Source organism: Lethenteron reissneri, chromosome 39 (assembly GCF_015708825.2).
Source record: "Lethenteron reissneri isolate LAM-NWPU_2019-01 chromosome 39, ASM1570882v1, whole genome shotgun sequence".
Classification (NCBI taxonomy): Eukaryota; Metazoa; Chordata; class Hyperoartia; order Petromyzontiformes; family Petromyzontidae; genus Lethenteron; species Lethenteron reissneri.
The window spans coordinates 2,495,776-2,512,950 of record NC_083817.1 but is presented as its reverse complement, the minus strand read 5'-3'; the positions used below and the strand labels follow the sequence as shown (position 1 = coordinate 2,512,950).

The 17,175-nt window shown below is 49.1% G+C and overlaps 2 protein-coding genes across 2 annotated transcripts; one reads left to right on the top strand and one right to left on the bottom strand.

Moving 5' to 3' along the window:
- Positions 1–1,126: 1,126 nt before the first annotated feature.
- On the top strand, positions 1,127–3,922 carry ALKBH7 (alkB homolog 7). Its single transcript, XM_061567559.1, has 4 exons — positions 1,127–1,662; positions 2,612–2,785; positions 3,338–3,462; positions 3,589–3,922. Exons 1-4 carry the CDS (start codon positions 1,366–1,368, stop codon positions 3,722–3,724), a joined length of 732 nt encoding a protein of 243 aa, XP_061423543.1. The 5' UTR covers positions 1,127–1,365; the 3' UTR covers positions 3,725–3,922.
- On the bottom strand, positions 3,802–16,054 carry RAD54L (RAD54 like). The gene is given in 20 exon segments (XM_061567558.1): positions 3,802–4,350; positions 4,751–4,914; positions 5,493–5,672; positions 6,206–6,284; positions 6,831–6,954; positions 7,988–8,098; positions 8,252–8,391; positions 8,782–8,856; positions 8,973–9,099; positions 9,537–9,687; positions 9,805–9,929; positions 10,479–10,539; positions 10,541–10,622; positions 10,759–10,904; positions 11,700–11,769; positions 12,516–12,651; positions 13,652–13,712; positions 14,061–14,183; positions 14,625–14,708; positions 15,616–16,054. Coding segments are annotated over 20 exon segments (2,241 nt in total). The 5' UTR covers positions 15,619–16,054; the 3' UTR covers positions 3,802–4,151.
- Between the last annotated feature and the right edge of the window lie 1,121 nt (positions 16,055–17,175).

Here is a 17,175-nt window from a genome sequence, read left to right as displayed (position 1 = left end):
AATATTAACATTGGTAATATTTAACCGATCTTGAAGCACTGGACACTTTTACTTTCTACACCCATGCAAATAGCCCGGTGTCGGTGGAGCAGTTTCGTGTTTTAAATAAGATTAAGAGAACGTTGAGATTTAATAAGGGGCCGTCCATAAATGACGTCACGCGATTTTTGACAAAGCTCTGCCCCCCCAAATAAAACATGCTTTAAATCGCTTTAAACTTGTCATTGTAGTGCATATTTAAAGTGCCGCTGCACTCTGATGTTGTAGGAGAAACATGTATTAACAAGTCTATTTAATTAAGTAGAACGTGTTGTCTATATTTATTTAAAGTTGCGCATTTTGATGTGACGTCACATTTCTCAACCCCCCCCCCCCTCCAGGTGCGTGACGTCATTTATGGACGGCCTTAAGGGGCACGGGGGGTGACCAATACGCTCTGAATTGTTCTGTAATAAGGTAGGGAACTTGATAAGGGCTTTGACACCGCTGACATTTCACGAAAGGCGCGTGGCGTGTGCGTGAGCTCGCGAGCACGTGGGCGGCAGGCGAAGGGGGCCATGTCCCCGGTTTAAATGCCCGCAGGAGAGGGGGGGGAGAGCCGGTCGAGGCGGGTCACAGAGGGGCGTGGGGGCGGTGAGCGACACGAGGTGAGCTGGGAGAGAGCTCAGGGAGGCCGGGGGGTAGGAGGCCGGGCTAGGAGACGCGTGGTGGAGAGAGATCGTGAGAGAGAAGAGAGGTATTCTTAGGTGTTTTCGGTAAAGTCACGTAGGTAAAACATCAAAATTAATAAAAAATAAAATAAAGATCACGACGTTTCGGAGGCAACACAAGTCTCCGTCATCAGGTGGGACCGTCACAGCCAGATTAGCTGCATCAAGTGAGGCAATGATTCAAGATGTAATCCCTTAAAAGCGAGTTGAGGGGGGAGGAGAGGGGGGGGAGCTCATCAGAATGTGGTAGCCAATGAATGGATTACATCTTGATTACATCTTGAATCTTGAATCATTGCCTCACTTGATGCAGCTAATCTGGCTGTGACGGTCCCACCTGATGACGGAGACTTGTGTTGCCTCCGAAACGTCGTGATCTTTATTTTATTTTAATTAATTTTGATGTTTTACCTACGTGACTTTACCGAAAAAACCTAAGAATAGAGAAGAGAGGGGTGAGGATAGGAGCCGAGGGATGTAGCCCTACCTCACCAGACCTGGTGTCTCCCCCTAGTGCACACTCGGTGCTCAAACTCAGCTGTGACCTCTCGCTCGAAACTCGTCTGTGGCTCTCCCCGGCCGCATTTCCTTCAGACTCCCTCGGCTGAGCGCAGCTTGCGAGCCTTCTCCACCGACCCGACAACCCCCGGGAGCGATGAGCATCAGCACGTGGCCCGGCCTCGCTCGCTTCTTTGCATCACCGCTGCGGGCCTCGCTCTCGCGTCTCGCCTGCCCGGCGCCCCGCGGGGCCCGCAACAAGAGCGGCCACGCGGCACGGCACGATACCCCCAGGCCGTGGCTGAGCTGCGAGTCCCCGCGGGTCGAGGCGATGGTGCGGGGGGACGTGGAGGTGAGCGACGAGTTCGTGAGCGAGGAGGAAGAGCGGCTGCTCGTCAAGGACGTGGAGCCGACCCTGCGCAGACTCAAGTACCAGTTCGACCACTGGGACCACGTGAGAACTCGACGGCTGCGTTATCGCCCCCCACCCACCCCGCCCGCGCTAATAACTAACATCAGCAGAGTTGTTATTTGATAAGTATTGGATCACCAGGAAGGCGGCCCGTATCGTGAGCTAAGCGGGGTTGAACCTGGATAGTGCTTGGATGGGTAAACCACGACCCCCATGCACGCCGGGTTATCCAAGGCGGTTGCGTGGCTACGTTTTTGACAGCAGAGGGCAGCGCAGCAAAAGCCATTGCAGTATTTCCCATCGAGCCATCTGAATGCTCTTCTTGGTTCTTTCGGTAAAGTCACGTAGAAGGAAAAGAATAAAAGTAAAACATAATAAAATAAAATTCTCACGACGTTTCAGCCCTTTTACGTGACTTTACCGAAAGAACCAAGAAGATGAATCCCTGCAGTCACGAAAGCTTTAAATCGAAATTCATCTGAATGCTGTCTAAGCTTCTGTGGCTGTGCGTCTCGCCGCCTTTTAGAAAGTGGCACTGACCGCGTGGTAAAGTTTTGTAAAATAACCCCCAAGGCCATCCAGCGGTGGAGTGTAAAACTCCTTGCACGAGCCCCAGTTCACCACGTGTTGTGGTTGGGTCAGAAGTGATAGTTCCTGCTCAAATGAGAATTGAAAGGTCGTGCTCACCCCCATTTACAGTCAAGTGGTGGAAATTCCACATTCCTATGGCAGGGGCTAGTCCTTAGGGAAATTGGTATTCATGCGATCTTTCCCAGAGGGATGCTTGGCTTAGTAAACCCTCTACCAGGATTTTAACTCGCAACATTTGATTGCGAGTTGTTCGCTCTACCGGCAAGGCTTAGAAATTATGATTTCATATAGCCGATGAAGAACAACTATTAGAGATGCAGTCGTAATTGATTTAGCCATACAATTGCTTTGCCTGAGAGTCGATGATTGAGCCCGAACGCTTTCCCATCCATCCCAACAGGCGATACACGGATACCGCGAGACGGAGACCCGCCGCTGGTCGGAGGGAAACCGGGCCACGCTGGCACGAATGCTAGCCAGGGCCTTCCCACCGGGCACCGAGGTCATGCCACTCACACACGTGCTCGACCTGGACGCAGCCGGGTTTATCCGCCCCCACGTGGACAGCGTCAAGGTGGGGCCCACATCAACCTCCTCCACGATAGCGCAGACCTACAAGGACATAGCTCTGATGTAAAGCTTGTGTGTGCTACGCTATTTAAATAGACGCCTGTAGAACAGCAGTTATACATCTCCTGCTCCTGACCGGAGTCATGTTGTACTGCGGATGTCCGCATCTGTAGGACAGAGCGATTTGCAGCAGTGTGTGGTACATTAATCGAAGTCAACATTGAGCCAGATGTATTCAGGATATGTCTCCAGCAGTGTGGAATAGGCAATTGTCACCTAGTTTTTACAGGTGTGCAGTGATGTAGTTTAATGTAGGTGTTCACAACAATGTGCAGGCTAATGTACTGTAGACTAAATAGGCTGTCGACCAAGTCAATTGTCTGCAGACAGTACTGTACACATCCAGTGTAGCTTTACTGCAACCTGCATAAGCGCAGACATCTGCAATTTACAAAACGAATTGTCTGCATTATTGTGTACCAATATAGGTGTCCACCTGATCATAACCCCATACATGAAACGCTGGTTGAGTCGTGCTGCCATTGCGCGTCTGCAGTTTTGCGGGAGCATCATCGCAGGACTCAGCCTCTTGTCGGCCAGTGTGATGCGCTTCGTGCACGAGCAGGACCCCACCATCAGAGTCGATGTGCTGCTCAAGCCACGCTCCCTCTACATCATCAGGTGTGTGCCACACCTCCTCACACCCCTAACCCCCTGCTGTGCGCTCTGCACCATCCCGGCTCGTGTGGTCTGCACAGTTCTTTCACGCAAACACGTTGCTGCCCTTTCTCAATCTGCTGCTGGCAGGGGACGGGTTCGTTACGAGTTCACGCATGAGATTCTCAAGGACGAGGAGTCGGTGTTCCGGGGCGAACGCGTTCCCCGTGGTCGCCGCGTGGCAGTCATCAGCCGGAACGTCCCCGAAGAGGAGCAGCTCGCCTGAGCCTGGGCAGTGCGGACTCTGGCCGTACGGAAAAATCTTATTGCCTCGAGGTGGCATTCGAACTTTGGAGGAACGTGTACGTGACCCTCAGCTTTTTATTGGAGACACTTGATGGCTACGTACAAAACAGCATCACATGGCATCGTCGAACGAGCATAACAAAATATTGAGCGCATTTGTGTATATAATAAAAAAAAACTGACAGTAAGATTTACAGGACTTATGATGTTGAATAGCAGCCTTATATTCGATGTGCACACCCACACATGCGCTCCGTGCAAGTGCAGTCTTTACCACACGTGCCTTGATAGCTACAGTATCGCTTAAATGTTTCGTCAGTAGATTTGCATCCCCGCGCTTTCATCCGAGCACCCAGCAGCAGATCGAGGTGAAGTCATGGCGCCCCGTGCTGCCGGACAAACGGAGGTCACGCGGTGGATCGCGGCTCGTGCGAGCGATGGTGGAAGGTGAAGGTGACGGCGGCGTCCCAGGCGGCAGTGAGCACGCGGTCCTGCAGGTGCCGCTTGTCCCAGCTGTGGTGCCACTGAGACAGGTTGCTGGTGCAGTCCGTGCCCTCCGCCGGCGGGCGTACCTGGATCCCGTTCACGCAGCGCCGGCACTTGAACCTGGAAATCAACACAGGCAGGTTTCAAATGATCGCTCGTTCATGATTCCGACCATGTTAGACGACTTAAGGTTTGTGACAAAACAGCTTGGGATCCACGTGCCCCCAAGTGAGATAAAAATGAAGGAAATGATTCAGTTAACTCACGGTTATCTGTGTGAGGATTAACCATGCTTGAGAAAAAGATATCTGGGCCACTCCTTCCCATTACCCCAGATAATGAACGTTTGACTGTAATCTTTTTTCGTGTAATAAATGAGTGTTGCGAGAAGTACCCTTTGGATTTTATTTTGAGACTGAAGGCCGTACGATTTGATAGTTGAAAGCGCAAGGCAGCTGGCGAGCAAAGTGCTGCTGCGGAGAAGCGGTAGCGAGGCGCGTGCGAGTTGTCTGCGTCATACTTGTCGTGCGTGTCGCTGCTGGTGCTCTCGTTGAGTAGGAAGAGCTCGCGCAGCTCGACCAGGGAGAAGTGGCGCTCCACGTCGCGCTCCTCGTCCACCACGCAGCTGCTCAGCGCCTTCTTGTGCGTCTGCCGCTGCAGGATCTTCTCCTCTATCGTCCCCGTCTGTCGCACACAAAACGACAAACATCCCCCGTTTAGCCGTTTAGACTGCGGTGGAGAAAGTGCCATTCGTAGGCACCAATTAAGGCCGGCATGGCGTATGAGGGAGGTGGCGTTGCCAGCACCACACCCAACCGCTTTTAATTGCAACAGCACAGATGTTTATATACTACACCAGGTAGCACATTATAAAAAATATGTATATGTACCAGACATTTGGCCAGTGGCTCTGCTCTGAAGAAGTGGCCATTGCCAAAAATGTCAGGCTATTCTGTTATAAGGCAGTGCTAATTATAATTGTGTTGAGTCAAAATGTTTCTTTATTTGCCATAGCATCCTCCCGAACTGTATATCAAAAACCAGTGATATACAAACGTGTAACTGTCATGGTACATGTGCATCAACTTAATGAATCATGGGTCCCACTGCAAGGAATTAAATAGGGGAACCTGTCCAATTTAACCCCTCTTCGTGGCCTGGCACCTTGACCCCTGTTGCCCGTGGGCTCCATGTGCAGTTGCACCGCCTGCACACCCGCGACTTGCGCCACTGGCCTGGTACAGCGCCCACGTAGGACTCACGGAGACGAGGCGGTAGATGTAGCAGCTCTTGCGCTGGCCGTCGCGCCACACGCGCGCCATGGCCTGCTCGTCGTTAGCCGGGTTCCAGTCGGGGTCGAACATCACGAGGCGGTTGGCGCCGATCAGATTCAGCCCGCAGCCACCCGCCTTGCTGCTCAGCATGAACACGAACTCCGGGCTCTGTGCAGGCAGTGGAAACACCCACCAACAAGTAAAGACAAACACCTCCCGTACAGCCATACAGACTGTAGGGTATTTATGGCTGTGCAATATAACTCTGTTTTCGGTTATCTCGCTTGTTGTTCGGCACGATGAACCAGAAAACACATTGGAGAGATAGCCACATGGTTAGGGAAACTGTTGTTAGCAAGCAGCAATGAAAGTCATCATGGTGCACGGGGTGGTGGACGGCGAAGCACCATGCCCGACCACCTTTATCTCTCCAGTGCCGAGTTTTACACGTCACACCAGGTACTCGAATAAGGCCGAGTCAAACGAGAGGAGGTCCAAGACGGGTTCAGATATCGCTCGTCACAGATGTTGGCAGTAGCCAGGAATTGAACTCGGAGACACCAGTTTTGTAGTGCAATGCGCCAACCACTGCATTACTGCTCCCTAGAATAGATGCATGAATTGCCAGAGACCAACAAATAGACGTGGACATTTGTGAGGTCATGCACTCGAAAGTACAAAAGGATTAAGCAGTCACCCACCGATGGGTTGTTGAATTGATCCACAACCTTTGCCCGCTTCTTTATGGACATGCTCCCATCCAGCCGCACGTACAGGTAGCTTAAATGCACAAAACATTTGCATTAACATGGGCGCAATTCATTTACTTGCCCATTGCTGTATTAGATCACGATTCTAACCCCTGGCTCGTGGATGTGCGTGGCACTACCATCCCTGGCCATTTTCACTGTTGAGAAAATTCTCTTCTGCTCTCTGAAATGCTTTCATCTGGACATTTACCATATTGGCACCTTTCCCTCCGCCTTTCAGTAATTTGAAATAAAAAATGGCACATTCAATACATTACGTGGTTTCATATTTCTGTTACGCTTCCACTATTACCAGTCTTAACGCTTCACCAGTTCTGTCAAATATTTTTTTGCCGAGACCTCAAAAGTTTTTCCGCCTGATAAATAAACATTGGTTGTGATGAAACAATTCTGAACAAAAAAAGATCCCTCTTCTATTAACAATCCTCACGACATGCACATGCTCACCCCCGCTCCCCTTCTTAATTGTACGGCTTCGAGACACACGCAGATGGATTTAGGCGCTGGAGAAATCCCAACTTGTACCGGAATGGTGCCCACCGGGCTTTATCCTCACCTCCTGGTCCGGCACAGCCGCTCAAAGAGGTCAAGGGTCTGCGTGTAGTTGGAGACAAGCACCACCTTGTCGCTCGTGGTGGATCGTGTCACGGCCAGGATGTAATCCAGCACCAGCATCTTCCCTGCGGCACACAGTCACCACCCATTTTTATTCTTGGTTCTTTCGATAAAGTCACGTCGAAGGGAAATAATAAAATAAAACAAAAAAATTCTCACGACGTTTCGATTGCAACACAAGCAATCATCATTAGGTGTGAAAACCACAGCAATATATATTTTTAAATATGAATCCCTGCAGTCGCGAAAGCTTGAAATCGAAATTTCACCACCCATTGTTTACAACCAGGCCGACGCATTGCAGCTGTGGGCTGCTTCCACACGGGAGCAATGCAGCCTTTTGTAAGGAGACGATTCTTGGGTTCCTACACGACACAGGTAACTGACAATATACAAGCAATGGTGGCCACGTTGTTTGATCCTGGATACAAGACGAGCGTGACGGTGCAGTGTGGGAGCATATGCCGGGACGGCGTATAGCAGCATTCGCCCTCCCATACCAACCCCTATGGTCCCCCCCTCCCCTTTTCTGTCAATCTACACGGGTAAAAAAAAAATCTTGATAAAATAAACCATATCTTAGAAATAATACAAGGCCAGCCCTTGTTTATTTCATAGGCCAGGCATGTCCAAAGTCCGGCCCGCGGGCCAATCACGGCCCACGGTCAGATTTCATATGGCCCACAGCTTCGGTCTTATAATGTGTTAGTTATGGCTCGCCAGCTCTGTCAGAATAAATACATCATAAAACTCATGGAAATTTAAGGTATTCTATACAGTTTGTTCAATGTTATCTGACTGAATGAAAGGCAGAATTGCGTTTTTAGAGTTGTTCACGTCTGCCTGAGTGGCTTATATTTGGTTACATTGTCATTTGAAAAATAAAGGTAATTGTGACAATGAAAATTGTTTTATAACAATGTGTTTTTCCACGTAACTTTTGTGGTTAAAAAAATGTCAAAAGGAACTATTGGCCCCTGGGCATCTTCACTTTATCAAATGTGGCCCTCTTTGCAAAAAGTTTAGACACCCCTGTCATAGGCGACTGAGCTCCAATTAGAATCTGCTGCTGAAAACTCAACAATGAGCTCGCGTCACCTGAGAGTTGCGGCTCCAGGAGCTTGGGGTGGTACCCGGCAGGGAAGAGCTCCAGGGCCCCCTCGAAGCCCTCCTCTCCCTCCACACACTTGTCAAAGATCAGAGATGGGTCTGCGTGCAATAAACAAAACTCACAATCTCGCGATTCTCTTTAAACTTGCCGACAACAGCTGTGATGCGTACCGTCAACGTGCACCGACCTCCGATACAGCATCTGGTGGGAACCTCGCGTGCACGTGGGGATTGCAACAGCTAAGAACTCACGGTTGCACAACTTCTTGAGCTGCGTAATGGAGGAGAGGGAGGACGCGCTCATGGTGCCGTTCTTTGCCATGCTCAGCTCGCTCGCAGTCTTGTTCTGTCGCAGGAACAGCTTGTAGAGCCCCGCTTGCAGCGCCGTCAGCCTGTGACGGGCAGCACGCGGCGTCATCACACCGGCACGTTGGCACCCGTACCCGCGCAACTGTTCGCCTGCCGTCGGAATTTTTTATTCCGGCTCTCCTATGTATTTCTGGGTTGTAACGCGTGATATATATGGCACGATGGCTATTGTTTTTGCTCCACGTTCCATGTGTTGGGAGTATCTCCAGGAACTGAAGTTACCAGGCACATAGAAGGAAATATTGGACATCACACCGAACAACACACAACACAACCCAAAAACACATTGGAGAGCTACACATTAAAAACAAGTTGAGATTATTTGCCAACTTGCAGAAACGTCTTCGGGTGAAACAAAACAATCATTACATATGCATGTATGATAGCACTCGGTAAGATGTGGCATCACGCACCTGCAGCACACCACTTGCTCTATTTTGACGGGAAGGTATTTGGATAGAATGTCCGATGTCCGCCTTATGAGACACCTGAAATAGAAACGCACAAAACCTCCGCACACAGAACCGGCCTTGCACAAATGCGGAGGTGCGAGGGGGCAGCTCGCAAGCCTGGGGGAGGTGCGGATCATCCGAGCACCGCATACCGATTCACAATGCCAATCAGCTCCTGCAGCCGCTCTTCTCCGCGCCGCTTTAAATCGTCGGTCGCATCGGCGTCGCGACCCTTCAGGATCGGGAGTTCAAACTTCTTCTTGAACTCCTGCGCCGTTCCTGTGTCAAAAACACCAGACAGCACATCCGTGGGATCAAACGCCACTCAGTAGTGAAGGTCATTCTGGTAGTCGTAAAACCAGGGAGAGACGGTTCGCTGGGACCCATTAAGCCCGAGTCTCGTGAACACACATGGCGTGTTATTCAGGGGGACTATGCCTCACAAGTATGTCTGTTCAGCTGGGTCCATGGCTAAACAAGCAGTCATTCAGCTGCAGTTAAATGCAGCTGAATGACTGGTGCCTTGCGTGTGGCTGTCCCTGCAACAGGTTTCTTATGTACTGTAGTGACGTATTTAATCACATGCATACTTGCGATACGCCACTTAGTTTCCTTGTTGTGCAGCTACTCGCTCGGGTGCCAACCCATCATTAGACGTGGCAGTCGCGCGGGAAGGGTGTGAGAGGTGGCGGTCTCGTCGATGCCACTGAACCCACCCAGGATCCCGCAGTTGACGAAGTGCACGAGGCTGAAGTACTCGAGCAGGTCGTTCTGGATGGGCGTGCCAGAGATGAGAACGCGACGCTGCGCGTTCAAGCTGTTGAGCGCCTGGTACGTCTGGTTCTCGGCATTCTTCAGCCGATGCCCCTGCCCCCCGCACGACGCACAAGAACGGAACATTAAATTTCCGCTACCGCCGTGGCTTTATATTCCAAATGAAAATTTGAGGTGTCGGTTGTCAAGTCGGTGTAACAATGACGTCACCTCATCGCAGATGACGAGGCCCACGTGGCCCCGGTGCAGAACCTCGGCGTGCAGGCGGAACGTTTCATAGGAGATGATGAGGATGGGGGTTGGGATGCGCAAGCCGTGCTGCGCCATGAAGCTCCCTGCACACACGGCATGCAGCACGTGAATCCACACAACACCGCTTCATATTCTGGAGACCGACAGTACTTTGAGCCAAAGACCAACCAATCTTACTCTGTCAAACAGAGTTTCAAGTGTAGCTTTTTGTAATTTTTTCCAACTAAGGTTGATGCATTAGCTCTCTCCCTTCACCTATAACCAAGGACTCACAATAACACTCATAAAGATGATTCAACATACACAAAACTTTTAGTATCAAGCTACGACGCTATTAGGGACTTACTCTAGAAAACCGGCCAAATTAATCAAAAAGTTTATGCAAAACTGAGCAATAACAGCACTAAAAGAATAAGTCTCTTCGACCAAGGCGATGACATCACACATGCATCATGTGACGTCACCTCGTGCAGTCACAATGTAACGTGATTTACACAAATTTAATTAGTTCCAGGACAAACGGAAATTCGCAAGTGTTTATGCATAGGAATTATATTTCTCCTCCGATTCGCACGGTTAGCTACATATGGTGTCAAATGAATTGAACACGTGAAATCACAAAGTGCACAAACCTAGCATCTTGTCAATTTCCCCCTTGCTCCCGCCGTCGATGGCGAGCGGAGTCACGCGTCCCTCCCAGCCACTTGGCCACCTCATTGAACCAGTTCTTCACGAGGCTCGAGGGGGCCACCACCATTACCTTGTCGATCTCGGGCCTGCAGGACACGCAGCGTTAGCACACACCCCCCCCCCCTCCACTACTGTCCACTGCTTCAGACAAAATCCCACCAATCATGTGGTTTGCGTCGCATGCTACTGGATGCGGCAACGCAGTCTGTCCATTTGTCTTACTTCGCATCTGGGCTCTGCCGTAGCAGCGTCCACATGAGTGTGATGCATTGCAGCGTCTTCCCCAAGCCCATCTCGTCGGCCATGATGCAGCCAAAGCTACCAGGGATACGTCTTCCTGTCACACACTCCCACAGGAACTGGACACCCTGCACACAGTGACCAGGCATGCGACAATGTGGAACAACATGAGGGGACTAAGTAAACATAATCATATTTTATTACGTGCATTCTCATAGATCGTTGTTTCCTAATTTCCCAAATTGTATCCCGATTGTACTATCACCATCAACCCTTCGTGTTACAGAACCCATGGAAATTAATACCAGACGGATATATCGGAGATCCCTTCTAGTGACCTCTGGTCCACACAGCATGAAAGCCGCAAACTGATCTAAGGAAAGTCTTCGCTTAATGCCTTTTCACACGACGCGTTTTTGCCAAAACACTGTTCTTCTATTCGAGAATATACTTTTCGCACTACGCAGAATGCACCTCTTAAACGCAGTTTCCGAGTGGTCGACGACTACTTTCTTCAACTGCATGCCCGAGTGGTACGATACAGTACGACGTGTTGGCGTACCCTCATTTCAGCTATTTGTCTTGCCATGGGATGCCTACAGGCTGATTTTACAGCACAAATGAGATTCGGTACAGGAATTCATCGCTTCATGCATTTTCACTTAACAGCACTTTTCAGGAAACGCTGGAATTTGACGAAATTAAGTACAGAACCTATTTTTTATAGTACTCATTTGTGACATGGCAGAGTCCATAAACTCACTAAACTTTAGAACCCTTGTTCAATCACAGACGGCCACCTGGATTTAAATCCAGGATTACCACGGTGTCAGCTCAGCGTTCCGACCCGAGCCATTCGGTTACCTCCCATTCTTACAATCTTTATAAGTGCTTGTTTTCTTAGAGTTTTTTTTATGGCTTACCTCCCTTTGATGGGGTCGCAGCACTTTGCACAGTTCAGGATCCACAACCACATGTACCGGTTGTGTGTCTCTGCAAACAAACAAAACTCAAGTCGACCTTGGCCCCCTTACATCAGAATAATCTTTACAAACACATTATAAACATCCTCTCGACTGTGATAATTCACCGGCACCAGCGATTCTTTGAATTGTCGCTTTGAGATTACGATCCCAGAATAGTTTATTTTGTCGAATGTTTTGCATACTTTTTGTTTGTCTTACCTATGTACAGTAAACTATTTGGAGAATTATAAATAACACTGGTCAACAAAAAATATTTTTTTTTTCTGGCCTGGACTTCTTGCAGCTGTTTTAGACTAATTTCAGGGTGCTGATTCCAAATCTGATCTCAGATTTGCTCTATCACATCTAATTTTTATGCTATCAGCATACCCCATTTTAATTGATTTCACCCGAAATTAACTCTGTCACTTATGATTGCAAGTTGTTGCGAGTCAGTGACTGCTTTAGTGTTAAAATCTGGTGCTGTATTTTTAGGATAGTGCGTTTATAATATCATTTTATGTAGATATCCACATTTATTTAATATTTTTCTTCTGCAGTTTTTATTGAAAATGTAATATTTGAGATCTCAAAAACCTGATGTGATAGACAAAAACTGATGCCAGATTTGGAATCAGCACCCCAAAATTACCTTAGAATCGTTGGAATACCTTATGCCAGAAAAAGTGTGGTGACCAGCGTAATAATTTCTTACATACGCGACTCTATGCACGTATTGTGAATGTCAATACAGTTGAAGACTTTGGGCTGTACTTGTCGGCTTTGAGCAGATCATGGGCAGTGACTTCGGGGGGCTCGTAGAGCACGAGGGCACCATCCACGTAGGGGTCGTGCAGGGGTCGCCGCGCCCCGTGCCTCCTCACCCCCAGTGCCTTCACCCCCAGCGGCCCTGCCAGCACCAATGACACACGGCCCTCAAAATCACTACCATAGGATACGTGGAACACAGTGTCAAAACATCAATAGGTCACCATTGGAACCTCATTTGCCAGTAAAAAATATGAGAATTGGTTTTTTACCCTTCTATCTGGCAACAAAACTGACATCTTTTTTACAAGGAGTCATGTTTGCATAGACCACAATACCTGCAGTCATAATGCAAACAAAAACCACAACTCTGATAATGTGCAGTCATTGATGTTGATTGGTCCACACCCGAGACAGCTCTAAGGAAAGCTGTCTCGGGTGTGGACCAATCAACATCAAGGACATTGCACATACATTAATCAGACTTGTGTTTTTTGTTTGCATTATGACTGCAGGTATTGTGGTCTATGCAAACATGACTCCATGTAAAAAAGGTGTCAGTTTTGTTGCCAGATAGAAGGGTAAAAAACCAATTATCAACAATAGGTCAGTCATGTAAAGAGCATTTTCCTTTATTACATTTACTACAATGAAGCAAGATACAAACCTACCTAACCTTGTTGTCCTTCCCCCGCACCTCTGAATAGCACGGTGGGATACGTATGGTGCGAAAGAAGTTCAACATACATACCACCTATCTGCATTTAAATCATCGAATGAGACTGCACAAAGTTTTCCTCTTTAATAAAATTGACAATATCACCCTAAATATGCCTAATATCATTAGATCTCAGAAGCTAGAGGGATGAGCGTGGCTAGTACTTGGATGGGAGACATGTCTGTGGCCAGGGAACAGCAGAGGAGCATTTGATTCTTGAAGCTGTACAGAACTTATAGTGTTACCCCATAGTTTGTACAGGTATCCCCAAGTAATACAATTTCCTCACACATGTTAAACACTCAATAAAATTTGACAATCATCATGAATCTAATACACTCACGTAGGCTTTTCCTGATAAATAAATGGCATTATAATATATATATTAATTGCACTTAAAAAAACACACACACAAGACACTTACCGTTGTAGTTAGGGATGGGTATTTTAAAAGGCTTGGCTAAGATGCTGCGAATGAATGCCTCCTGGAACAGACAGCAAGCAGAATGGACGTCAGTGAGAGAGGGGGCGCGTTCTAGCTCATCGGATTCCTTCAGAATAAATAAACATTCTGATTCTGTAAATGAAAGCTACCACGAGCCATCACCACTCTCGGGCACCCCGTGTGAAAGCAGTTTCAGTTTCATTGATTAGGTATAGCCCTGTGAGCCATTCTGCTCTTGAATCGGGTGCAACCGCAACAAACAAAAACAAGAAACAGAAAAATCCAGGAAAAAACAGCAAAGTCTTCCGGAAAAAGCACCGTATATCAACGCTGTGTGCAAAAAAATCCCAGTGGGTAATGCGTCTCTCCCAATAAATGCGCGTCTCACGTGTGCCGCTCCATCCGAACTGTGGGGCGAATTGTCGAGTGTCGCCAGGGGCTTGCGGTACGGAGACACGAAGCTGTCCCAGTCCAGCGCCGCCTCCTTGCCGTGCCGTTTGCGCTTGGACACCTGCAGAGTCGTCACCGCAGCGGCGAGTTGCCACACAGTCACACACGCAGCCGTGGCCTCCCCCTCTGTGACATTTATGCCCAACGACTCAATGCCGCGATGTTCTCTAACGACCCCGACTCAGAGTGCCTATCGTACACATCACAGGTACATGACAATTGGTTTTTTTACCCTTTTATCTGGCACCTTTTTTACAAGGAGTCATGTTTGCATTGACCACAATACCTGCGGTCGGAATGCACACAAAAAACACAACTCTGATAATGTATGCACCGTCCTTGAAATGGATTGGTCCACACCCGAGACAGCTTTTCTTAGAGCCTAGTCTCACATGGTGTTGGACCAGATGACGCCAAAAGGCACAAAAGGTACAATTAAGAGTCGTGAACGCCGATAGTCCCATGTCAACGCAGGTAGGTGGGGGGGGGGAGATCTACGCACCTCTTCCTTGTGTGGTGGCACCCACTCCTCGCCATCCTCGCCCAGCTGCCGCTTGGCCAGCTGGCTGGGGGCACAGCTCCGCCTCTGAGGGGCAACACGGGCAGCAGCAGCATCAGCAACGTTCAAGTTCATGTATTAGGTAGAGCCCTGTGAGCCAGTCGGCTCTTGAATTGGGTGCAACCGCAATAAACAAAAAACATGAACAAGAAAACATCTTAAAGCGAATATGTGACCAAGTGCAAACAGAAAATCCAAGAAAAGACAGCAAAATATTGCAGAAAAAGCACCGTACACCAACACTGTGTGCAAAAATCTCAGTGGGATGCAAGTCAAACAGCAACAACAACCACAAGACAACTTAGACCATTGGAACCTCCTTTGCCAGTAGCAAAATATGATATTTGGTTTTTTACCCTTTTATCTGGCAAAAAAACTGACACCTTTTTTATTATTATTATAAGACAGCTTAGATTAAGGCCATCAGTCTTACTCCGTACTACAAACCAAAACACTTTCCGAAATCACCAAAATAAAGCCACGAAAGCAATGAAACAGTGATCATAGGAACTGACGGAATTTTCACAATAAACGACACAAACAACACGTACCACCACCAAACCCTGCAAGCCATATCTGGCTGCATGAGTCACTCCACAACATCAGGAGCATCAGTCGGAGTAGACGTGGCCACGCGTCAAACAACAACAACACACAACGAAGCACACACACCGGGAGACAAATCGATCCGCGATATCCAAATCGAACCGGGACGCGGTGCTTATAGAAGGCGATGAGGGTTAGGGCCTCACTCGGGCACAGGGGGGCTTGCTCACGAACACGGCAGCATTGTGTCACACAAGTTACGAGAAACACCGTAGCGGCCACCTTCTTTATCACAAACCCACACAGACCACCACCGCGAGGTCAGGGGTCATCCTCGGCGGCAACTAAACTAGTAACAAGGCGGTGTGCAGGGCGAGAAGACGCTCACCATGGCCGTCGCTGCTGCTGCTGCTGCTTCTTCTTCTCTGGGTCCACGCGGAGATTCTTGTTCACATGGCGAGGATTTGTGTGTCGCAGGATCGGGGTCCCGGCACCGTCGTCAGGGTCACGATGGGGTCCGGGGTTGGTTACCCAGTCGCCGCCGATTGCGTTACGGCCAAACAAATGGTTGGGAGTTCCGATATGATGATGATTCGTTGTCCCGACAGGGTAAAGGAGTAGAGTTAGGGTGCTTCTAGGGCAATGAGGGTCAGGGGCTCCACTCGGGCAGAGAGGAATCGGTGGTCCCACTTCTCGCCGATTTTGTGTCGCCTGCTGCTCGCACTCCTCGCCGATTTCAAACGGCCCCGCCAGTCGCTGGGAGCGCGCGCCTCAGGCGGCCATCTTAAGTAGGGAGGTTACTTCCCCCCCTCACTCCCCCCCAACACTCCCCCCACCTCCCACCCCGCCACCCCCTACCCCCACTCCCACCCCCCACTCCACACCCCCTACCCCCCACCCCCCACCCCCCACCCCCCACTGTCACACCCCACCCCCCCCACTCCCACCCCCCACTCCCACCCCCCCCTCTCACCCCACACCCCCTCCCACTCCCCCCTCCCACTCCCACCCCCCACCCCACACCCCCACCCCGCACCCCCACCCCGCACCCCCCACCCCCCACTCTCACACCCCATCCCACACCCCCCACTCCCACCCCCCACTCTCACCCCACACCCACTCCCACCCCCTACTCCACTCCTCCCACTCCCCCCACTCCTCCACCCTGCACCCCACACCCCCACCCCACCCCACCCCATCCTCCCACTCCCACCCAATACCCCCCCCGCCCCCCGTGCTGCAACGTGATTGGTCGTGACGTCCCCACGCCGCGCGTCACCACCAATCCGATTCGCTGGGCCCCGGCGTCCCCGAGCAAGATGGCGGCAGAGGAAGCCGTTAAGTGACGTCACCGCAGTTTCTAGTCAGCCAATGGCGCGACCGCGTTTCGGAATCAAGGATATTTATTTAAACACGGCAGGTATCCCGATGAGCTGTAAAGCTCTTAATAATAATAGAAATATAAATAATAATAGAAATCTTCTTGGTTCTTTCGGTAAAGTCACGTAGAAGGGAAATAATAAAAAGAAAACGTCGTGAGAATTATTTATTTATTTATATATTTTTATTATTTTATTATTTCCCTTCTACGTGACTTTACCGAAAGAACCAAGAAGATGAATCCCTGCAGTCACGAAAGCTTTAAATAGAAATAATAAGTAATTAAAATAATAGGGCTAAAAATCTAAATAATTTATTTATAAATATTTATTCCTATTATTATTTAGATTATTCTTTTTTATTTCTATTATTATTTCTATTATTTTTATTATTTACTTTTATTTTTACCTACGTGACTTTACCGAAAAAAACCTAAAAGTATGAATTCCTTGCAGTCACGAAAGCTTCAAATCTAGAATGTAAAGCTCTTCTTGTTTTAATACGCGGATGGCCAGTCGGGGCGGGTCAGAACATCGTGGGAAAATAAAAGCGGTCACCTCCTGTTCTC

Bases quoted from the DNA above. Each gene is read 5' to 3' on its own strand.
- ALKBH7 (XM_061567559.1), top strand. From the start codon at position 1,366: ATGAGCATCAGCACGTGGCCCGGCCTCGCTCGCTTCTTTGCATCACCG. The intron at 1,663-2,611 runs GTGAGAACTCGA...CCATCCCAACAG, and splicing joins AGTTCGACCACTGGGACCAC to GCGATACACGGATACCGCGA. The intron at 2,786-3,337 runs GTGGGGCCCACA...GCGCGTCTGCAG, and splicing joins CCCACGTGGACAGCGTCAAG to TTTTGCGGGAGCATCATCGC.